Here is a 24,852-nt window from a genome sequence, read left to right on the forward strand (position 1 = left end):
AGACTGTTTCTTAGAGGAGTTCAGTACATTTAACTCATACTGTGACACCCTTCAACAGTTGAATATAACTATATTTGCTTATCTTTGAGAGGGTTTATTTGTTTGTTCAGAAATTGTCAGTGTACACCATTACCCAGAATTATATAGTCTAGGATAATCTAAAATAATGAAAACAAGAGTACAGTTCATTCAAACAGTAAGTATTCTGCACCATAATATTTGATCTATGTGGTCAAGTGACACTGAGTATCAAAACGTAAGGCCAAGTTTTTAAGGTGTGGAAACTTCAAAAGGAAAGAACAGCTAAGGAGTTTAAGAACAGGAAATGAGTTAATAAAATAGCCCAATAGACCTTTCTTTAGAAGAGCCTCAACTGGAATTTCAGAAACATCATCTATCCTTAAATTCTATGAAGGCAGGGATTTACTACCAAAAAAAATTTTTTTTTCGTTTATTCCTGGTGGGCACCTACGAGAGTACACAGCACAATACGTGCTCAATATGTATTCAGTTGATTTATTCTTAATTCTAAAATTTCGTTAGGTACTGTTTATAAGAAACATCTTAAAATTGTGTCTTGGGGTCTAATTTATTTAGTAAGAATTCAAGAGTTATCGATGAATCAGCAAAAGTTCAAACAGTGAGAAGGAAATGCCAATAGCAATTCTAGAACTGGACAATTGTAAATGGCTGCCAAGGTAAGTATTTGTCTCCCTCATTATGTTGCACTAAGTAAAACTTCCAACTTTTTTAACTGGAGAGTTGTTAATGCATAGGTGACTTGACCCCATTTTTCATCTTAGTTCCCTTCATAGGAAAAACTCAAGTAGAGCTGATGCTTCATTGTGTTCCTAATTGAAGAAAAGTAGTACAATAGAATTCTGCTCACAAAGATTGGGAAGATAAATGGGTTGAATGAAGAAGCTTGAAAGAAAAGAGAAGAATCTTTGAAAATAAAAATAGTACATGTGAATGATGTTTACTATAGAAGCTGTGTACAAGTGATTGTACAAAATTTTAGGGAATCTCATTTTTAAAAAAGAGTACAAGAATCTAAAAATCAAGGATCATTTTATCATTTTTCATTAAAATGATCAAGAAACATATTCTCAACAAAAATTTCTGAGATTTAACTTCTTAAATCATCAAATTCTCTTCATCACTATATAAGAGCAATCAAATACTCAAATGACAATAAGTATAGTATTTTTGTTTAAAAGCACAGATTCCAAATACCTCAATTTTAAGTCTCAAGAATGTATAAAAATATAGATAACTACCTAGCTAGGAAATACAATTTTACATACATACTTCCAATGTCTAAGTTTTAAGTAATGACTCACTTTTAGAGGAATCAAAAGTATTCAAGAAGTTGCCATCTCAATTCGTAAAATGAGAATACCCAAATCAAAGATAATTAATAGTTATCTTTGATTTGGGTATTAGATAACTAATAATTTTCTTGAGATTCAATTGAGGATATCATCTATTCCTTTTTTGGAAGACTCTTTCTATTCTTCTTACAGAATAATGAAGAAAACCTGGTCTTTCTTCTGTGGCCAGTCACCACATTAAGATTCTTAGACATGGAAATAATTCTTAAGTTCCGATCCTTTGGGAGTAATTAAAATATGTGAAATGAAGGGGGCATCAGAGATGTTGGAGTTGGCTAACATACACAGTAGGGGGAGAGAGAAAAGTAACTTTATTTAATGCTCTAGTCTGAAACATCAGGAGATAAGTACACATGTAAGTATATATGTCTATTTAATGTGTTATATATGTATACATATAAGAATATGTAATGTATATTATATACAGACACACATTCAGGGCTGGAATTAAGGATTCTAAGGTTTGACTCAACTGCACCAACTACTTATTTCCTCTGTTTCTGGTGGTTTAATTAAAAAATATATCATGTGTGGATGTACATTTTAAAAGCTTTCTTCAATATACAGCTTCTGTGCTCTCTTAGGTTGTTGAATCAAAAATGCCTGCACTTTTTGGAACACCTTGCAACAGTATAAAAGAGATTTATGTGGGGAGACTGGAAACAAAACTATAAAGAGTATACTCTCTGAAAGAGTCTAGGTGCAGGAAAAATAGCTTAGGATCTATTTGTATAGTGAGTATCTGGGTACTAGTGCTAATGCAATGGTAAATTAAGCTCAAATAAAATCAAATACAAGCAAATGTACTGAAAGTATTAGGAATGCACCATCTACTCTGCTAAGTAACTTGCATTCCGCATTCTGCTGTTAAATGAGCATGCCGTTGATATAGAAATATTTAGCATGTTAGTTTCAAAAAGAATGTAGATACATTCATAAAAATCAGTCTATTATATGGATTTTTAAGGAACCATGTATAACATTGATTTTTACCTTCCGTTTTGATAATAGGCTGAAGACTACCTTCAATCACTTTAATTTTTGGTTCCACAACTTTGGTTATAATTTTAGTTGCTGAAAGTATAGAAAGTGGAACATAAATGATGTTTACATAAAAACAACCTGAGCAAAATTATCTCTTTTTTTTTTGGTCTTTGTTGGGTACTGAGGTATCAGATGTGGTAATATGTTCAGGCAGTCAGATACAGGAAATATTCATGGTAATTATCTAGTATCTTCTCATGTCCAGATGATGAACTCTGAAGTCCAGTGACTTGGATTTGTTCCAGTGAAATATATACTTGCTAAGTGAGGAATTCTATCTAGAAATCTGTCATTTTGAACTGCACCACTAAAGCTCTTTACCTTCTTTTGTACTTCTTGAAAATATTGGCTGCATAGCAACAAAGACAAATAAACATGATTAATGTCATGCAATTCATAGTATCTTAAATTGCTTGTTGGATTCTTTCTCAATCAGAAGAAGACATTGAAAGAAAAAGACTCAAAATATTTTTCATGCATTTGATAACAGGGATACAGAAAGGAAAATACAAAAATAGTTCAGAATACTTAAATGTAAAAATGGATTCCAGCCAGCCAGACATGAGCTCTGTGCAACAAATATATGATCATGTATTTAAATATTTAAGTTACAGGCTAAAATGGCTTTAATTTTCAGCTTTATCATCATCATCATCATTTTTATACTGAAAGCTATGTATTTTGAATGTATGTCATCCATCCAACTGAAATAATAATAATGTGCAAAATATATTTCAGATAGCAGCCAACTATTTGGTTGGCTCTTGGTTGTATAGATTAACTGGAAGTGTGCCTCTGGAGCCAGATACCAGAGCTACTACTGGCTCTTTATCGTTTCTAATTAGAGCCTTAAAAGATGGATTCATTAGATAAAGCACTAAAGCTATCTGTGCAATCATAACAGACTGTGTTGAAACATTAGAGGTGAGATATTAGCACAGTCTGGATTTCTGTCACATTCTCACTTCAGGTTCCTGAGATGTTTATCTTTGTCAACTCTTTGAATTAATATGGATTCTAAAGCTTAATTGTGACTGTGTCTTGGTTATTTCAGATTTTACATATTGAGATCTCAAATTATGAAACTAGAATATGTCAAATCTTTGTGTCCAGTTACTGATTCCACAGGTGGCCTGGCCACAGAGGAACCTTTCCATGAAGGTCAAATTCACAGAGGTCTCTGCTGCTACTATCAGAATGGGTTAATTACTTTTAGCTTAAATTTTCACTTCATGTTAAGGAACTTGAAGTTTAGAATGTTTATTGGGGTCCTAGTTTTGTTTCAGTCTTGCTTTTCTGAAGACTTAAATAGTTTTGACAGATCACGGGCTGAGGATTAAATACTGATTTTCTTCCTCTCCACCTCAAATGTCATATATTTGACAACACATACTAAAGAACATTTTCCCCCCTTACAATTTAAAATGTATGGTATTTGGAGGACAAGAATAATACATAGTAAGAAAATTAAAATTTTAGAGACAAGTCAATAAAGGAACATGAAAATGGAATCTTTGGTTTAATTAGTCTCAACCTCTGTTTGAACTATGCTTCCAAATAACAGCATACTCGGAGAAGGGTTAAAGAGATATTCCACATCAGCATGTAACTCTCAGAGCTCTTTCAAGAGCTGTGAGTAGGTAGGTAAGATTCATTAGACTTGCATAATTTCATAAACTGTAGCTTGTTCTCTGTGAGAACAATTTAAGTAGAGGAAAATAAAGGAATTATAATATTTTGGCTCAATGTAAGCAAAATATTGCATTGACATATAAAAGGTAGTGGACCTCTCATGGATAAAGTAGAAAAGGTAAAGAAATGCAGTGCAGATATACACTTTTAGTGGAGGAAGATGACATAGCATTTCTGATGAATAGAGCCCATAAGCATTCTTTCATTTTTTATAAAATATATCTTTAATAAGATTGTATACTTCCATACTGGAATTTAAACCATGTTGAATTATAAGTATTCCAACTAAGTCATTGAAACAGTGCTGAGCTGGCCTGATACTAGGATTGTTTATGTTATTATTATATAATTAAAATCAGTAAGAACAGCAGACCTTTTGTTTTGCTCTTTACATCATCTTTACTCCTTTTCCATATCTAGTGTAAATATTAAGGAAATTTTTCTTAATTAAATAACAGGATGCTCATGGTATAAAATAGAATAATTCTTGCCAAGATAAATGTGGGAATTGAAGCAATGCTTTAGCTACTGATGCATTTTGAGTGTTGAATTGTAGAGTCAAAACAAAATGGAAAGAATTTCTGCTTTGAAAGCTGCAATGGAAGAGAGGAAAAAAGACAAAGGAGGAAAAAGCCACATTGAATAAGAAATACTATGAGTTAAATTTATGAAAATGAAATACCTTTGCCATTGTTAAGAGGTAGAGGTTTAATTTTGATAATCTGGTAGAGTCAGGAATAAAAGAACCTTGGAATTAGAAACTCTAGGTTTATCACCTGACAATTTTTTTGTTCCTTCATCCAATTTTGAATGGGGAACAGTTTTTGAACCACCAGCCCATAAATATTAGACTTCTCTGACAGCCTGCCCTTAGATGGCTGAGGTCTTGAGAGTGGAATGAGCTACAAATCTTTCAGCAACGTTATTTCTGTGTCCACATATTTGAATTTTCAGATAGCTCTCAAGTGCCTTTTAGCTAGCTCTCCTCTTTGTATGTTTGTGTGTCTTTTTTCCCCTGCGTCTTTGCCACGCTAGCAATTATATCTATATCAAGCTAGCAGATGAGTGAGGAAGTGGTTCATTGGAGTTGAAGGGTATAGTTAAGGCTGAGAGGTCTCATCCAGACCTCAAGCCCTGTTTCAGGTGAGATGAGATTTGCCATTGTTTGGAATTCTAAGTACCAGATTATCAATCATCTCAGTAAACACAAAGAAAATTATTGGGTTTTCTTTTTTTTTTTTACATCTTACCACTTATATGTGACAAATATTCATTATGTACTTACTGTAGACAGTTATGGGGACTTCTTTGAAGGTGCTACCACGAACAAACTGAAAATAAACATTATATTTAGTAACATGAAATGTAGTAGTTGTATTAACAAAATCTTGGCACCATGATTTTTAATTTTCACTGAAATAAAGACAGTGAAGCTATCATTATATTTAGTAAAAATGAAGCCTTCATATAAGTCATCTTCCAATTTCCTGCTGTTGGGCAGCATGGCATAAAATGGTTGGATTTGTTACTCAGAGTTTTAAAAATTATAGAATAGCGAATTCCAAATTAAGAGTTCATTGAATAATACTTCCTATGTTGTCTGGTGCTTTAACCCTACCAATATTCAACCCAATATTTATCCTAGAATATTCCTTTACCTTTAACTATTGTGATTGGTGATAATTTCTTATAAGCAAATATTTTATCTTTCCCTTATATTCTGTAGCAAAAATATTTGATAATAGAAAAATTATAGTTTTTTATCTACATGTCTTATCTTCCCTGCTGGACTGTAAACTTTTTGAATAAAGGGCCATATCTGATTCAACTTAATATTTCTCATAATACTTAACATTCTGCTTGGCCCCAAGTAGCTTTTATTAAATCCTCCTTAAATAAAACCATGAAGAAATCATGCCAGTGTACCATTATAATCAACAAAGAGCAATGCAATCCCAGTGTACATCTACTTATTAATGTATACATTTCTAGTTTCTTATGTTAAACCTGAAATGTCTGTTCAACACATTAGTAACACATGCAGTAACATCTGTACCTTAATTTGGATGTATTTGATCAGTTTATTAAGTATTTCCAGCAGCTGATCATTTCCAACAGGTGTGTCTGTGAAGAGGAATATTAAATGAATATTTTAAGAATGGATGAAATAAAAATCTAGGTTTCTATTGAAAAAGAATTATGTTTTCATTAATCAGTTCAATAATTACCAACCTGCTGGATAGAGGAGTTTATCTACAACATGAATGACACCATTTGTTGTCATGATGTCAGATTCTTTTGATTTCAATTCGTTTACCAGAAGTGTATCATTCACCTATTAAAACAGGGGATAATGTCAATGGAAAATTTAATGAAATATGAACATTAGGATAATTGAATAATAGATTAACACTCTCATAGATTCATACTAGAGAACTTACTCCTTTCAGAAAGATTTTGCTTCCTTGTGTGGTCTTTAAAATGTTGGTAACACCAGGTTCAAATCCCTTTCCAATGAAAACTCCTGGTGTCAGGTGATAAAGGATGATGTTTTGAAGAGCATTTTTGTCCCCTAGGGGGAAGAATATATATTTATTTAATAACATGTTATATATTTTGACATTTTGATATTATGAGGACGAAGGAGAAAAATATTTCTTTGTCTTTATTTTTTCCACACTGTAATTTCTCATAATGTCATTGTTCTCTCAATGTTATATCAATGCTATGTCAAAACATGCAGTCCCTTCAATAACCTCAATCAAAATATTATCCAACTTACTGGGAGAAAAAAGTCAAATTATTTTTGAAATTGTGACTATTTGTTTCTTTGTCACCTAGTTGTGTGGCCTTTAATAGAGACAACATAAGTGAACATCTAGTCCAACAACATTACGGTAAGCAGTTAATTGAGAACATTTATAAGTGACCCTCTAAATTATTCCAAATGGAATTAAAGGAAACAAAGGCTAGCCATGAATAGGAAAGAGGGGACACTTTGGAGGCTGATATCTGGGCAGGAGCGCTTGAGAAAGAAATGAGATCCTGAAATCAAGGGGCAAATATATCTGGTGTTCACTTCTACTCACGAATAAGAATTTCCTTTTCTTCATTAGTCATTCCCTTAAAGGCATCGTTGGTTGGCACAAACAAGGTCCAATCTCCAGGCTGTGTCAGGAGCTCTTTCAAGTCTGCAGCTTCAAGTAGGCTGAGGAAGATGCTAAGCAGGGAGGACATATGGACATATGTTTATTTTATTAGATTTAATCTAGGTATGCCTACCCACCATGCATGAAATAGAGTAGAATCCCTATACGTGGAAGCATGAGAAAATGGTTCATATGTTTTCATATGTTTCAAATGCAATTTACTGTTAAAGGTTTATCATGGGGAAATTATTTAAATATACATATGATTCTTAAATTTCCTAAACTCTGTTTTCCCCCTATAAATCTTGGCGAGGTCACACTTTATTTAATATTCTGCAAAATAGTCTTTGCTAGAATATACTATCATTTTAAAAAAACTTAATTATAAAAAAATTTGCAAGAGGTAGTTCAGTCTATTAGGTTGATTTTTGTTTGTTTGTTTGTTACTCACCAAATCATATTATGCTGCACCAGGAAGAAAAATAGTGTTAAGAACATATCTTAATTTTAAAAACATTTGTATAGACTTTCTATTCTAAATTCTGTTCTCAGCAATACTGAATACCGAATGGATTTTGGAATACTTACTGTGAAACAAAACTATGCCAAAAGCTCTTATTCTCTTGTGGAGGTGAAACTAGTAAGCTTACCTGAAACGCTTATCTTGTTTCAGTTTTTCATGGAGGGATTTCTCCGCTGGTTTGATGATCTCTCGGAATATGTGAATGGCACCGTTTCTTCCTTGCTTGCTTCCTCTCACCATGCATGAATTTTCAATGCAGACAGCCTAGCAAAGAAATAAAGATACAATTGTCCATTTCCTTACTTGAAATTCCCTATGTAGAAGAAGCTACATAATTGAATTTCTGGATGGGCTCTTCTAAGAGGTCACCTGACTTCTAATGCGAGAAAAAAGTTTCTCTCCTCTGTTTTTAAGGTCTTGTACAATCGGACCTCACTTTTCCTATTCAACTAGGTCTTCCACTACTAGGCAAGCTACCCTATGTGTGGGGCAGGTAGTTTTGTCAGTAAATTTAAAAATTCCATATAATTCCACTTCTACATTTCCTGTCATTCCTCCCTAGGTTGTAATCATTCTTACAGACCCTCTTTAGTAAACTTTCACCCTTTCACTTTTTAAGACCCTCTTTAACCATAAAGTTTTGTGACTTTCCTGCCTCTTGTGATCTTCACAAATATTTCGTATATTATCTTGACTGTAAGACCCTATCAATTTTAAGTCAAATTACTGATTAAGTTATAGCATTTCTGAACAAATAATATTTATATATGTATCATTTAGAATGCGGTGCATTTTCTGCATCATTTAAAATGTGTGTCTTGGCCTTATGGAACTATGGTGCACAGCACTGTGTGTCATGTTTAGTTCAAGGTAATGCTTGACTTCCTATGAATTCTTCTGTAGCTGCAAGGTTGCCTGGACAGAAACTGAACAGCACCACTTGTAGCACTGTAATTCTGATAAGCAATATTTTCTAGAAATTTTCCCTCAGATAAAGCACATTAGAACCACTTACTAGAAATCTTTATGTGCCTATAAAAGTTTATCCTGAAAGCCATTCAAAAGAGATTCGGTGGTTGGATGATGGTCGTACATTAAAAGATCATCCTAAACATTGGACTCAATATAAAAATTACCTTGTGAACAGTAAAGTACAGTACTCTATAAAGCAAAAGCTTATTTTAAAGGAGTTTTAGTGATTTATGGAATTGAAATAATGCTTTAGAAAAAGTTATAATGAAACAAGTGCAAATTTTCAGAATTATTAATACACAGCACTTTTTGTATACTTTCCTCAAAGTCTTTTCAAACAAGCTATTCAGTTCCCTGATCTTCCTATGAATATTTACTATTAAGACCACATTAATAAAATTCTAAGGAACATTTGTTACAAGAACAGTCTTCGCAGATGTAGAGAATGGACTTGAGGACACGGGGAGGGGGAAGGGTAAGCTCGGACGAAGTGAGAGAGTAGCATTGACATATATACACTACCAAATGTAAAATAGATAGCTAGTGGGAAGCAGCTGTATAGCACAGGGAGATCAGCTCGGTGCTTTTTGACCACCTAGAGGGGTGGGATAGGGAGTGTGGGAGGGAGGGAGACGCAAGAGGGAGGGGATATGGCGATATATGTATACATAGAAATGATTCACTTTGTTATACAGCAGAAACTAACACAACACTGTAAAGCAATTATACTCTAATAAAGATGTTTAAAAAAAAAAGAAGAAAGAACAGTCTTTGACAAGGGCACGTCATTTGACATTTAGGCCAGTGTGGATATTTTATCTCATTCGGATTCACTTACTGTGCGATACACGAAGACTCTGAGCTGTTTGCCGCCAATGGTCTCGAGTTTTTGTCCATTGTAAAGCTCATTAAGGCCAACTTTTACTTTCAATATGTGATTCTGCAGAATTAATTTAAGAAGACGCTGATCCATGCTCAGAGTATCATCTATAAGTAAATTCATTACAAAAGAATGTTATTTTGTTTAGAAAGCAATAAAGTTTCTCCTGTAAGAGAAAATCATGAAAATGGGTAATCCCTACCACTGTAGATCTTACGGATCCTACACTCATATAGTATATGAGTTGACTATATGCCAAAAGCTAAGAATTCTGTGCACAAATTAGAAATTCCATGAGCTATTTCATCAAATGACTACAACATGATTCCAAACAATGGGCTTCATCTCTGTGAGGGCCACATGGTTTTATGTGGTCACTGACAAAAGTTAAAACCTGAGCCTGGCCAAGATTTTTTTCTGAGAATCTGATGTCCATTAGTCACATGAAAAACTACTGATGAATCATTTATAAATTTATTTTTATTTATGGAGAGAGAGTTGAGGCATGTAACCTCTTGAAGATGGGTGATGTCAACATGTATGGATATTATTATTATGAAGAGGAAAAACAGCATTTCTAGGAATTTGAATTTTCTTGTTAATAATTTTCTATGTCACAACCTAGTATTTGGAAAAACATTAAAAAGGTGATACTTATTTAGTTTTTAATTGCTAAATTTTGCCTAACAATGTAAATATGTCTTTGTGAAGTCATTTTTTTTCTGGAAAAAGTGTCAGGTTGTATTAATCTAAACACAGTCCTTGAATAGCAGCTACTAGGTCATATACTTGTAATAATAGTCCGCATCATAATATGGAAGTGTATCATGTTCTCTTGTTTGTATTTATTTATAATTTGATACCTTACTTTCAAATTTTGAGTTGCAAAATGCACCTGCGTATTCCTAAATATTATTATGTTGGTGTTTAAATAAACAAATCAGATTTATTTTTCTTAAGATCTGTTAATTACATCCATTATGTGTGCTGGAAATATGATCAGGTTCACAGAACAACTGAAGAGTCCTTATCACAAACTTTCACTTCCTGTAGGCTATTATCTATTATAATGAAATGTTTTGAAATGAAGGACAGTTTAATAGAGGCTACATAGTGCTAATGCATTGTATGTGGAGCTGGTAAAGAAACTAATCAACACCTCACAAAATATCTATTATTTCTTAATGCAAACAATCATGGTGAAGAAACAATGTGTGTAGAGGAGGAAAGAGCAGGAATGACAGTGTCCAGTACATACCAGAAAATGCATTATTCACGGGTGCCAGCAAAGTGTATTCTCCATCTGGCCTCAGAGCAGATGCCAAGCCTAATTGGGCCACAAGGTCTGTGAAAGTGGTTTGCTGATTTCCAGCTAGCTCAATAACTTGTTTGGCTGTAAAATAAAGCATTACCATTCAAACAATGTCATCGTTGTTATTACCGTCATCATGAAATTAGTAAATCAGTTCTTGGCTATTTTCCATAAGCTATTTGCTGTACTGGCAATGTGACATCCTGCCTTTCCCTAGTAAGAGGGTTCCAGCTTCCTTTTTTGGGGGTTGATGACCAAAGAATTTCAGAAGGACAATATCTTTCTGACTTCTTGCTTTGCAGTTTTCTTGGATTCTTTATTACTTGCCTCTTATCTCTCTGCTCTTGTGAGTGCCATAGGTCTTTCATTTATCCAAAAGTAACCATTTGGTTATATCTTCCCTTCTGTTTTCAAGAAAAACTCTGGCACTGTGATAATCTTTATCAATATTAGGTATTAGAAGTAAGTCAGGCAGAGAAAGACAAATATCATATGATATTGCTTACATGTGGAATCTAAAAAAATGGTACAAATGAACCTATTTACAAAACAGAAATAAAGTCATAGATGTAGAAACCAAACTTACAGTTACCAATGGGGAATGGGGGAAGGGACACATTGGGAGATTGGGATTGACATATACATACTACTATATATAAAATAGATAACTAATAAGAACCTACTGTATAGCACAGGGAACTCTATTCAATACTCTGTAATGACCTATATGGGATTAGAATCTAAAAAAGAGTGGATATATGTATATGTATAACTGGTTCACTTTGCTGTACAGCAGAAACTAACACAACATTTTCAATCAACTATACCCCAATAAAAATTCATTAAAAAAAAAAAAGAAACTCTGGAAAGCCAGAGGTCAATGCATGGAATGCCCATGACTACACAAGCTGCCTATTTAGTACTCAGCTCGTTGTTAATTTTGTGTTTGTGCTTCACATGGCATTCCTTATACTGCACATTTATTTTCCATCTGCCTACTCTTAAGGCATCTAATTGGTAAACGATAGTAGGTAGAACAATATGAAACTGTTGCTCACCAGAATCAGGAATCAGGACCTGATCAATCAAATGGATAACACCATTATTTGTCACAATATCTTTTTTGTTCACCATTTTGATTCCATTTACTGTTACGCTGTCACCATCACATCCTATCTCAATTGTGTTTCCTTCCAGAGTCTCAAATACTGCTCCTCCCATGATAGCCTCGGAACACTGGAGGGTGTTTAAAATGTGGTACTTCAAGAGAGCTGGAGGACAAAGTACAAAGAGTAAGCTTTCAGATCATGGAGAATAGCATTTGACCCTTAAAAGACGTGTTTCACCGTGGAACTAAGTATTCCTAAGAAATACAATATATATAAGACCTAAGTATTGACCTAAGGTTTTAAAGTTCTGTTTATGTTCTCAAAATGTTTTTTCCATCAACTCTACAATAAAATTAGCTCAGCTCAGTAGGAAATAAGAAGAAAAGAAGATCTGCTGCATGGAATTATTTGTGTAGTTCTAGAAAATGTGTTAGATCAAGTTCCCTCTATCATAAGAAAGGAATTTCCGATGGGAACACAAGAATAATTTCTCCTTTCAGAAGGCCTATAAAGTTGTCTGCTAGTGATACCTGTTCCAAACACCCAAGCAGTATCTTACATCAGCTACTCATGACAGAACAGCTGTACAGGCATACTTCATTTCATTGAGCTTCACTATTTTACGCTTTGCAGATACTATGTTTTTTGGGTTTTGTTTTTTACAAATTGAAGGTTTGTGGCAACCCTAAAGGCAACATCTAGAAAATAGTCAAAATAAAGATGATTTCTTGAAGGACTTCTGAAGGGATCTGTGCCTAAACTGTCTATATTTGCACCAAAATATCTCATCATAAATTGGTTAAGCCAATTTGGGGTAGGCTGAGTAAGAGAAATGTGCTAGTCACAATGTAAAATCTAGTTGAAACTAAAAAGGAGACTGGAAAGAAGCCGAGTTCTGTGTATCAATAGGTAACGACCAAAGAGAACCATGCAATTTTCTCAACTCAACTTTAGTGTAAATTTAGAATTAAAAGCATTGAAAAATATGTATACAGTATTAAAGTTTGATGATCTAATATTTCTTTTCAACACTTTCTAATTCTTTTTAACGTCTGCTACTTCGTTACTTGAAAGCAGTGCAGAAGAATGTGATCTTTAGGATACCCTGATTATGTAATTACTTTAATTATTAAATTAATTATTGCATTACTTTGCCTACTCTTTCAAGGATTTTGTTTTTTAAGATTTGTATAGTCCACCTCAGAATAAAAGTTTTTCTTTGCCTTTGCTTATCCAAGGTGATAATGCTGGCAGGACTTAATCTCTTTTTCATTTCCTTTCTTGGAATTCTGGGAGGCTTCTCCTAGAGTGAGACAGTTAAGTACCTTCCGAAGCCACTTTGTCTCCCATGATCCTTTCTAGAACCCCTCGTGGAAGTTTCTCAAAAGCTTCATTGGTGGGAGCAAAGAGTGTGAAGTGACCATCTCTTCCAAGGGCCTCCAGTATATCAGATGTGATGGCAGCTGCCTGAAACACAAATGTGCTTTTTAGAGGCTGGCACATTGCAAATCCAGAAGTCTGGGTGGACATGAGGGAGTTGATTATATAGAGAACTATAGAAGTTCGATATAACTCTTGTTAGATCTTTAAAATATTATCTTTTGGCACAAACAACCATGTCTTTTCAAACTTTCCTCAAACTGTATGTAAGATGGGGAATTCTGCCAATGCTTGTGTGACTGAACAATATACAGCTGTAAACGTAATAATTGATGAATTCATTCTAAATGCACTAAGTACACTACAGTCATGAAACTAATCATTCTTTATCTATCATGTCCACATAAATATTATTATTTCATATAAGGAGATGATTTCTTCTGCGTAAAATGAAAACCTTTTCATTTCAAGAAATATATTGGTTACATGTCTGCCAGATTTAATAGCTTTTTATAATTATTTTAGATTCTGACAGGGAAAGAGGAGGAATTTCAATGGTCCAAGACAATCTGCTATTACTTCTTGTACTTACTCTAAAAGATGAGAGGTCATCTTCTGCTTCAATAAAGTCCTGAATTGAGGTACCAATTTGTGTAAGGACACGGTCAATGACATGCACAACACCATTTGTTGCAATCTGGTTCCCATGGATGATTCGAGCACAGTTAACAGTGACAACCTAATTATTTGAGAAAATCAAATTTTAGAAATCACAGCTATCTGTTGACCACTGAGACTGCTAGCCCTCATTTCCTATTTTTCATGATTACTGTTAAATGTAACATGAAAGAACTGACATTCTGAATGTAAATTCTGAGGGTGAAGACTTACATATTACTATGTCCAAAAAAAAAAAAAAAACCTGGGAAAAAATGCAACCAGTTGAGAACCCAAGTCCAGTTACACTTAACATACCTAGAAATGCAAGGCAAAAACATTTTTTTTGTTTAAATTATTGCTTTTATTCCTCTCTTTCTTTCATAAAGATAGTCATACACTATATCTAATGTAGGTCAATGAGTTATATAAAGAAGTCTAATTAGTCCTAAAAAAAAGTTCTGAGACAGAAACAAACAATTATTGCATAAATATAATCAGTTCTATTTCAATGATTTCTTCAGTACTGACTCCTCACTGACCTTTTATTTCCTGGAACTCTGACTGTTGAAAGAGCTCTATGACCCTGGTTGGAAGTTTCCCACAAAGACTTTATTAAAACACACAAGAACCTAAGTCAGTATAGTAGCCAGAGGGTGAATAAAAGACTACTCATTCTCTGATTTTTCTCTGATAAATTCTCTGACAAATACTTATTTATTATTTTTTTCTGATTATTAGTTTTTCAAACACGTCAAATACTAAAATTTCCTTTTGTAGAACATCTAAGTCTACTATCAATGAACTATCGATTTAATTTCTTCCTTGCAATCACTCTTTAGTAGAAATCACTCACTGAATTAGAAATTTACATGCTCTAGATGTAGGGAAAAGTCTTGATATGGCACTTACATTATATTCACTAACTTTTTATTATTTCTGTGAGCCTTATATAAAAGGTATAGAAAAAAATTAAGGGCAATGTTATTAAGGAAGGTACTTTTTATTAATGAAACTTACCCCATTAGGATAATGGTTAATGAAGAGCCCCAAATTGTTATACATCGAAGGAACAATCATGCCGTTTTTCAAGTCCTTGGTCAACATTCTCTTATTAACCATGTGGCTATGTAAAGCATTCAGTAATTCAACATTTACATTGCTCTCCAAACCTCTACGGATATCCTAGGAAAAATTGAAATGACAGAAGTTTATTTTATTATAGTTAATTATTAAAAATCTTATAATCACACTGTTTCTACTCTCTTGTTATTTTCTCATTGAATTACCCAGACGGTCAAACCAAATTGACATAAATAACTTAAAATTATACTATTTCAATTGATTAAGAAATTTTGTAAGTAGAGGTACTCAGTAAAGGGTTCCAGAATTTATAGAGCACTTGGACATTTTTAGAGACAAAACAAAATTTTTAATAAATTATTGATGAAGAGATGATCTTGCTGTAAAGGCTTAGGGAATATGAAATTATCAGATATTTCAAGTACTTTGAGTGGAAAACAAAATAAAAATGGCATTATATTTGTATACAACATCACAGTTTTAATAACTGTGTTACGTTTATTCTATGACAAATTCAAGAATTCAACCATCCTGTACCTTTTTATTTATCCAATACCACACTATATCATACTGTACTTGGTGTTATGAGAAATACAATGATAAGTAAGGTGAAGTCTCGACCTTTGAGGTACTTATTCTATAGCAGCAGGCAAAAATAAACATAGTAAGATAAAGGATGGAAGGAGAAAAAAAAGTGCTTTCCAGGTCAAATGAAGATGGCTGGCAATTCAGGTTTGGAGACAGGTCTTGCAGGGTAGGTAGACAGGGTAGGGATGGTGTGATGATCATTCTAAGTCCAGCTGCTGGCACAGGGTGAACGTTGGGAAAGTAGAAGTTGTCCAGGGTGGTTATTGTATGCCTTTACGTTTCTCAGATAATATTAAGGAAGAAATTTTAGAAAAGTATATGGGACCATAACATAGAAGACTTTAATGCCCAAGTAAAGAGTAAATTAAACTGGCAATGGGGAGCCATTGAGGCTTTTGTGGGCTTGGAATATAATGATTAGCCTGGGCTTTAGGAAGGTTAATCTGGTGGTAATGCATAGCAGAAAAGAGTCTATTATGAGGATGAAAAATTAGATATGGGTGACTAACAGTAGTTTCTAAGAACTGGAGAGAGGCAAAGTAAGGATGACTCATAATTTTCAAGTTTGAACTCTGAGATTGGTACTGCCAATTATGGAAAAAAGACAGCAGAAAAGCAGTTGTTGATGGGGAGAAAGAAAGTGGCATCTGTTTTAGATAACGTTTTGTTTAAAGACACAGATGGTGTACCCAAGGAGAAATATTAAGATAGATGTTAGAAATATTTTCCTGGGATTCAAGAAAAACAGATTCCATGGTTCTATGCATTAAAGTGAAAGCTGAAGCCATCAGAAGTACATCTAAACTGCAGAGTATAGTTCCTGGAAGAGACCTTAATAAGACCCATTCTTAAGGCAAGGAAGAAGAGGAGTCTGCAATAAGGACCAGAAATGTGGTTAGAGATGTGGTCAAAGACAACCAGAAGAGAGAAAGTTCTATAATGCAAGCAATTAACCTCACAGTTAATGCAGCAAGATAAAATCTAGAAGAATCTGCCTAAGTTTTACTAAATATTGTATGACTCTAGTAGTAATTATCAGTTCATCTTCATATCAAGTAGAAAGTAGGAATATATTTCTATACCAGTTTTACAGATTTGTATATTGTCATAATTTACTGTGTTGTAAATCAGATTATGCACAAAAAAAGCCTGAAAATTAAATGTATTGTTTACAACCCTTCAATTTAAATATCCACACACGTTTATAAATCTGTCAGTCTCTGAACAGCCATATATATTTACATATAATTAAAATAATAAGTATATGTATAATATAGCTTATTAAAAATTTTTAATTCCACTAGGCTTCTTAACTTGCCTTTCTATGAGATATGTCATTTAAAATTACCTATATTTCTGCACAACCAAAAGGGAAAGAGGAAAGGAGTAAAATAGAATAATGATAAAGTGCTTGTTCAATCCACTATTAGTTTGCTTTTATTAGTCCATGAGCCTACCGGGGTGTTATCCCATTTATGGATGTATTAAAATGATTTTCTCCTTACCCTCAATTAACTCATCCTTTTATGTATCCTCATATATGTATAACAGAAAGATATACAATTTCTATTCATTTCCAAGTCCGTAAATCAATTAAAGTATACCAATAGCAGTAAAAAAATTTATATTCATAAAAATAATGAATTACAGAATCCAGGTTGTCCCAAGCCTCGTTACTTGGTGAGAAGTAAGTGAATGACCCCTTTCCTTCGATCTCTTCCCTCAGTTTTGAGACATCAGAATAACGCTGCGTGGTGGTGGCTCCCACAATGCCCAGGGTACCATAAACATGGTCAATAGGCATAACTGAAATAATCAAGAGATGAATAAGGACTTAGGAAAAAATTTCAAGAATGTTATTTTACAATAATTTAACCTTACACAAAACCCCCCAATATATTAAATGATAATTTTAGCAATACAGTTCTATAAATCATCAATTTTATGTGAAAGTTGCCTTTTGAATGTCAAATAATAAGTACTATTGAAAAATATCATTCCATATATCCTTGGTGTTGAGGGAAAATGAATTTTCAATTATTATCCTTGTTTGATGTTTAGTCTATTTACATGTCAAACCTGCTATGTCAATATGGTTCAATTATAATTATTAGTAAGTATCTTTGACTATTTCACTGAAAACAACAAAAGTTCCTCACTTCTCACTGAGAATGGCAAAGGTAATTTTTTTTTCATGTTGGCTTAAAGCGCCTATATGGTATAGTATAATACTGTTAGATATAGGGGTATAATTATATAGATTTGGGTCCCTAAAAGAAATATGTAGACCTGCTTCTTTTCATCATAATTTCAGGAAGGAAATATATAAAAATACCTAATACTTCTAGAATATATCTTCTGAACTTCAGAAGAAAGATTAATATATGAATGTCAGCCTGAAGTTTGGGTGCAGCCAACTTATTTTTTATGACTCTGTCTTATTTAAAATTTAGTATGATTTGGATCACAAAGGTTATTACCTTTGTGAATATAGCAAGACTAGGTACACAATTAGTAAATTAAATCACAAAATCAGGATTTAAAAGCACCCCAACAGGAGGGGAAAAATGAGTCAAACCTAAATGTCACAGGGTTCCATTTAAGTCCCACGCCTAAGTTAAAAAAAAAACAAATCCCAAAGGAAGACTTGATTTGACAGTATTCATTTAAAAAAGATCTGTAATCAATTTTAATTAATTAAAAATTCAGCATGAGTTAATGATATGACATGGTTACCAATAACATCAACCAAAGTTCAGGAGCCCACCCGCCCCAAACTGAGGTATTTGTCTTAATATTTTCTCAGCTGCCTGGACACACATAGATAGTAGACACCAGTCTTGGATCACAATCAGAAGAAAAAAGTGACTAGATTGAGGCTTTTCATGGGTTGCTGTCAATTACAGTAAGGACTACAAAGTCTATATCACATTCAAACTGGGGGCCATGAGCCCAGAGAAGAGAAGATTCTGTTGGGGAAGAGAGGGTAGCTGGAGGAAGGGTGTGATGATTTGTGTTAACTATCTGAATGGCTGTCATTTCAAAGAGGAAATAGGTGAACTAATTTTTCTCTAGTTGGCAAGTTACAGGAAACTAACTTTCAGTCTGAGAAACGTTATAAAATCAGAGCTGTTGAATCAGAGAAGATGATGCCTTGCCAAGTAGTCAGCCCATGTACCTAGACAAGTTCAAAGAAAGGGATTTTGTAGTGGGGATTTTTGTTCTTGAAGGAAAGTTGAACTAATTTAAATTTAGAATAAGCTTCTGTTGTCCAGCATTTAGTGTATATGATGTATATTTTAATACTTTATCAACATGATAAAGTCATGATTAACACCAAGATATAGGGGATATATCTTGGATTTATCATGGTGCTAAATACACACACACACACACACACACACACACACACAATTGGCTTCGCTATAAGCTACTTCAACTCTTTTTCCTCAAACAAGACAAATTCCTCATTTAATTCAGTAATTGAAACTTTACCTGCTGGGCAGCCTTTCATTCCTTCCATCCTCATATAACCAGGGCAGCATTCATATAACACAGTCCTATACGTTGGAAGAAAATTAATATTAAAATGGGAGAACTACGGGCTTCCCTGGTGGCGCAGTGGTTGAGAGTCCACCTGCCGATGCAGGGGATACGGGTTCGTGCCCCGGTCCGGGAAGATCCCACATGCCGCGGAGCGGCTGGGCCCGTGAGCCATGGCCACTGAGCCTGCGCGTCCGGAGCCTGTGCTCCGCAATGGGAGAGGCCACAGCAGAGAGAGGCGCGCGTACCGAAAAAAAAAAAAAAAAAAAAGGGAGAACTACAAAGGATACGTTTTGACATAAACTTAGCAAAGCATATTACTTATTGCCTTGATTTATTGAGAATTTAGAAATCCAGTGTTTTTGTTTGTTTGTTTATGACATCAAGGTATTTATATTATCTTGATTTCTCTCTATAGCCTCATGGCATGGTGGAAAAATTCCAGGATCTTGAGCCAGAAGAATGGAGTTTGGTTCCCAGTTCCACTACTTAGTTGATGTGTGACCTTGAGCAAATCATTTAATAAATTTGAGTCTCAGTTTCCCCAACTATTTAACATGAATGTAGTAGCTAAAATACTTATTCGTGGGTAGTTGTGAATCTCAAATAAAACAATGATTTGGAAATAATTTTGCAAACTATAAATAGCTATAAATGTTTATTAGTATAAGGTTATTAGGAACTAAGAACATCAGAAAAATTTATTAACTCACTTAAAGGTAGTAAAATATGAAACTATAGATGAGAATAAAATTTCTGGCACGGAATATTGGCTTAAGGACAGTTAAAAGATAAGAGTATAGAGATAAGTGGGAAACTAAATTTTCAAACTGTTCTCTAATTTTAATATAATTTCAAGAATAGTTGGTATTGGAAACATATACAGACTGTAAGAGAGCCTTATGCAAATATGGTCCCTGAAATAATTTTATTTACATGGATACCCATAAAAATAAATGTGAATATTTGGATGCCAAGGGATTGATTAAGAATTGCTTATACTTTAGCTTTAGCATGTATCATAAACAATAAAATGAGATACATAATTTTTAGTTTGGGACTATTAATACTTTATGTAAAATAGTAAATAGAAGAAGAAATTGCTAAAGTAGCAAAAATTTCTATAACACATGCTAATATTAATGCACTATATGGTATAGAATTCCAAAACAGGCAATTGCAATTTCAGATGATACTTGAACAATACAGTTGTCTGAGTTAATGCTTTGAAAGCAACGACAACAAAAAAGTAGTTTTTCCAGGAAATTTATGCTACACAAAACTCAAAGTTCCCATATTGTCAGTAGGACAAATAAGAGTAAAAAAAAAAACCATGACTGTGCATATCTCTGAAAGTGGGAAATTTATCTTCATTTTCTGAATAGTATCTAAAATCTCATGGAAATGCCAACTGAAAATGTCACTGACATGTTTTTGAAGGAGGTCTACAAAATACTATATTATTGAGCCAATATATATTGTGGGGAATATCTTAAACCTAGGAAACTTCCTGTTTTTCATTAGACCCAGTTACTTCTCCCAAATCCCCAAAGCAGCTATTCAAACAGAAGATAAACATTTCTGGCAACTGATACATAAAGTCCTAAAGATGACTTTGGAAATTTTAGCAGCTGCAAGCAGATGGTAAATCAGGCATTCTTTCTGTCAATGTTACTGATTCCTTTGGTTGTTTGAAACTAGCAACTAGCATTTACATTTATTCCAGAGCACAGATGTTAATGTGTTTGTGAAAATGAAGTTAAGGGAAATAAGCTAATATAATTAAACAAAGGAGACACTGTTATATTTCTGGTAAAAAGCCAGGCTTCAAAGCAGGAATTTCTTTTTCTTTTTTAATGGAAAGCAATAAAGAATCTTGGCATAAGCTTTGTACAAGCGTTGGCATCTCTAACATGTTTAGATGGTTAAAGTAAGGTTGTATCGGATTTCCTTAACTCCCAGGAAGTGTGTAATAAAGATTTTCCCTAAATATTTCAGAGAGCAGGTCCTTTCTTATGCAGTTAGTGTGCCTTCCAAATAGGCCTCATGGTAACCAAGAATACAAAGAACAAAGCGAGAAAAATCCAGAGCTTTGGAGTTCCCAACTGGGGCCTGACGTAAATCATGGCCAGGATCCTTGTAACTACTGACTTACACTGTAGTTGTGTGAATGATCCACAAGTCTAGCAGATTTATGCAAACTAATAAGAAAAATGTCCAGGTCAAAAAGTAACATCAGTTACAACTCTGTTAAGCCAACATGTGGGAAGGGGCAGCAATGTCCTGTGGGGTCCTAGTCTAGCTTACCATGGGGAGGCACAGTCCACATATGGTTATATGCCTTGAATACATGATTCTTAGTAAAATAAAGAGAACCCTATGCATTTTAAATAGGCATCTGAACACGCCTCCTTTTCACACCAGCATATACCCAATTTGCTTAAAATAGTTTAAATTTAAGTACGATTAATGTTATGAGTTAGAGTTACTTAGTAATTTCACATTAGTTCATTCATTTTACCTTCAGAAACCCTCCAAGTATTAAATCTGCATTTCACAGGCAAAGAAACAAGACTCCAAAATGTTATGTGATTCCACAGTTAGTATTTGTAACCAATATTATTAAGTTAAGAATATGTTTTTTAACAATCCCCCAATCCTTCCACCTATTTAGAGTAACTGAAGTTTAATGATGATGTGCTTCAGATATTCTGGTTCTCAAGTCGTCCTTCACTGAGGTTGCTGTCCAAAGTAATAAGAAGCAGGCAGGAGCCATTTCTACTGTTTCATTGACTGAGGATGACATCTTTCATTTTTTTTATCTATAATTCAGCTCCTTCATCTTAAAATGAAGAATTTGCACCACATGAGTACTTATCAACCTTTATATGTCTAGGATTATATTTCTTCTACCAATATTTATTAATTGATTAAACCAATAAGCTATCAAGTAATAAAAATGTTTTCCAACTCTAGGTTAATCAGTGAAATATATAACTAAGTTGAAAAGTAATCATCTTTTTGGCTACTGAAATACTAACATAGTGGTGGATTTCCATTATCACCTTTGGGGACCCCTGGGGGTCTGGCAGTTTGGGATAGAATGACTGGAGTAAATGAAGATATGAAACTTAAGTCCTTTCCAACTTTAAGCTTTGATGAAAACTCTGGGGTAAACTGGTGTACTTTATATAATTTCTAAATGACTGTAGGCAAACATTAATTTTTACCTGAAAACCCTGGTATTTCAGATCAATTTGTTCTTCTGGCATTTTTTAAAATAAAATGAGGAAACTGAGGCAGAGAAGTTAATTGACTTGCCTAAGATAAAAGAGGCCAAACCAGGAGTAGAAATGACATAGTCAAGCTGTCAGTGATTCTGTACCAGATCACATGGCCATTGCCATAGATTCAGGAATAACATGAGTTCCACTAGTAGAGGGAGAAATTCAGGGAAAATTTCTTTATTCATATGTGATACCTTTTTTTTAAACTTACAGTTTTGGAGAGTATTTTCGAGAAGATCGTGTGTATGTCCAAGGAAAGGCATGGGCATTGTGGTGTTGTCTTTGGAATTGGCACATTAAGGAAAAAATGACACTTACGTTTTCTTTCCACAGATGGCACCTTGATACCAGTTCCTACAAGTGCTGAAGTATTTCTTTTTGGTGCCCAAAATCTGTTGAAGGGCACAGACATTTGGGCTGGAAGATGGAAGGAAAGAAAGTTAATGTCCTAATGACAACTAGTTTTTCATATCTACATATCAGATAGTAAAAAAAGAAAAAAGAAAAAAGTTAATATGTGGATTCGATTATCAAAGATGCAATTCTAAAAAAAGATGTGATTCTAGTCAGCACAAATCTCCTTCTGATCCAATCCTACTGAATCACTGGAAAAACTAAAGTCTGTGAGAGACACAGAGAGAGAGAGGAAATTATACATCTCTGAGAGTAAAATGCCGTTGTTTCAAAAGTTAACCTAATAGAATTAAACAATGTGTCTTATTACTTTTAATAGTAGGTAATTCACTGACCCTTTTAAACCAAACATGCGCTCATTTAGGGTTTGGGGGTGGCTTAGGGCTCTGGAACAATGACAGATCAGACAGCAAAATAGACAAGTTTTACTAAGTCCAAGGACACTGTACTCTGTAATTTTCTAGGTAAGCAGTCACAGAAGTAAATGAATGCTAAGATTAACTTAAATAAATATGGCTGCACAAAGGAAAATTTATTGCTTTGCCTGGAAGCAATTAGATTAAGACATCCTCTGCCAGAATTTTAAGTGTTTTCCTCCCTTGAAAAGAAGGAAGTCTTATTTGCTCTGTAAGGCAAGGGAACTTTGGAGCATTATGAACATCTCTCTGAGACATTGGATGTAGTGCCAAGATCCATTTCAAAAATTAATAATAAATGGTTGGTTAAGTGACTAAATTATGTCTGAGAACTTTAAAAATGCTAAGTTGTAGTTGAGTTTATTCTAAGAAATAAAGTTTTTGCAAATTGTACAGAGTGCAAAATTTTAAAGCATTCTTAAATGCTTCAAAAAATTCAGGAAACTGGTTACATTACCTATTGTTTAATTTTCATAATAAATGAAATTTTCCCTAACATAATGTGAGATATTTCAAAGCTGTTTACATAATGAGAGTCTCCAACAATAGATTCTTTCATCTTGAAAACCTCATTCCAGAAATTTGGAATCAAATAAAAACACAAACTGAATCATAAAGAAATGCCCTGCTAAATGTTGTTAATTACATTAAAATCTTACAATGTTTCATAAAAAGCAATTATACACAAGTTTTTTGGACAGTAATCCTTCAAGTTTAAGACACGTACATCAGCCACAGCATACTCATTTTTTCCTTTTTCTTGTCACATTGTAATAAGTAGGAAACAAACAAACAAACCCTGAGGTATAAATAAGGAACTATATGTAGAATTGTATATACAGCAAGCTAAGGGAAAAGAAGGTTTATAAAATCAAACCACTGACTTACCCCTGATCCCGGCCCCTGATACGGCTGTGAGCCAAGATCTTGTCATAATGACCATTGGCATTTGCAGGGTTAACCACAACGAGCAAGAACAGAGAAAATATGGGTAAGAGAGGAATCATCTCTAGTCTCTCCGTTGCAGTTAGTCCACGAAGAGAACTGACAGTGGGCTTTGGAGAGCTCAGAGTTTATATACATGGCAGAGTTCTGGGAGGGAGCTCTGTATCAACCTGGGAATCTGAACTCTCTCCAGAAGGCATCAGCAACTTCAAGTTGCCAGCTAGAATCTGCTTTTTCAGCTATGTTTACTGAGCATACTGAGCCTCTTTTTCTTCTCATTATCAAAAGGATATTTAGTTTATTTTTATATTATTTATCTTTCTCTTTATTTTTAGTACCTGACTCATTTCATGTTCATATTTCTGTTTTATTCTTTTGTAATTTAGAGGGTTTTTATGGGAAATGATTTTATTTAGATTTTAAGGATCATTCTGTAATACATCCCTTTCAGAGTGTGTGTCCCT

The 24,852-nt window shown here is 33.9% G+C and overlaps 1 protein-coding gene and 1 long non-coding RNA gene across 7 annotated transcripts in view; one reads left to right on the forward strand and one right to left on the reverse strand.

Moving 5' to 3' along the window:
• LOC114487481 (uncharacterized) overlaps window positions 1-12,249 on the forward strand; it is a 440,556-nt gene extending 428,307 nt beyond the window's left edge. For 2 of the 3 annotated variants that reach the window (XR_003682611.2, XR_003682613.2), the window contains one exon: window positions 598-759. This is a non-coding gene — a long non-coding RNA (uncharacterized lncRNA). Of the gene's footprint in view, window positions 1-597; window positions 760-12,163 lie in introns of those variants that run through there. The other variant, XR_008619003.1, reaches the window with a different exon arrangement.
• POSTN (periostin) overlaps window positions 1-24,568 on the reverse strand; it is a 34,419-nt gene extending 9,851 nt beyond the window's left edge. For 2 of the 4 annotated variants that reach the window (XM_028497700.2, XM_007123339.3), the window contains exons 1-17: window positions 24,332-24,468; window positions 22,932-23,030; window positions 19,279-19,343; window positions 17,432-17,589; window positions 15,133-15,297; window positions 14,048-14,194; window positions 13,401-13,542; window positions 12,025-12,237; window positions 10,913-11,047; window positions 9,613-9,761; window positions 7,930-8,066; window positions 7,220-7,350; window positions 6,572-6,702; window positions 6,363-6,465; window positions 6,187-6,254; window positions 5,416-5,461; window positions 2,388-2,468 (exon numbers count right to left, since the gene is read on the reverse strand). In XM_028497700.2, the coding sequence (XP_028353501.1) occupies window positions 2,388-2,468; window positions 5,416-5,461; window positions 6,187-6,254; window positions 6,363-6,465; window positions 6,572-6,702; window positions 7,220-7,350; window positions 7,930-8,066; window positions 9,613-9,761; window positions 10,913-11,047; window positions 12,025-12,237; window positions 13,401-13,542; window positions 14,048-14,194; window positions 15,133-15,297; window positions 17,432-17,589; window positions 19,279-19,343; window positions 22,932-23,030; window positions 24,332-24,450 (2,089 nt within the window). In that variant the 5' untranslated portion in view covers window positions 24,451-24,468. Of the gene's footprint in view, window positions 1-2,387; window positions 2,469-5,415; window positions 5,462-6,186; window positions 6,255-6,362; window positions 6,466-6,571; window positions 6,703-7,219; window positions 7,351-7,929; window positions 8,067-9,612; window positions 9,762-10,912; window positions 11,048-12,024; window positions 12,238-13,400; window positions 13,543-14,047; window positions 14,195-15,132; window positions 15,298-17,431; window positions 17,590-19,278; window positions 19,344-22,931; window positions 23,031-24,331 lie in introns of all 4 variants that reach the window. The other 2 variants (XM_007123340.1, XM_028497699.2) reach the window with 2 other exon arrangements.
• Between the last annotated feature and the right edge of the window lie 284 nt (window positions 24,569-24,852).

Source organism: Physeter macrocephalus, chromosome 13 (assembly GCF_002837175.3).
Source record: "Physeter macrocephalus isolate SW-GA chromosome 13, ASM283717v5, whole genome shotgun sequence".
NCBI classification, from domain to species: Eukaryota; Metazoa; Chordata; class Mammalia; order Artiodactyla; family Physeteridae; genus Physeter; species Physeter macrocephalus.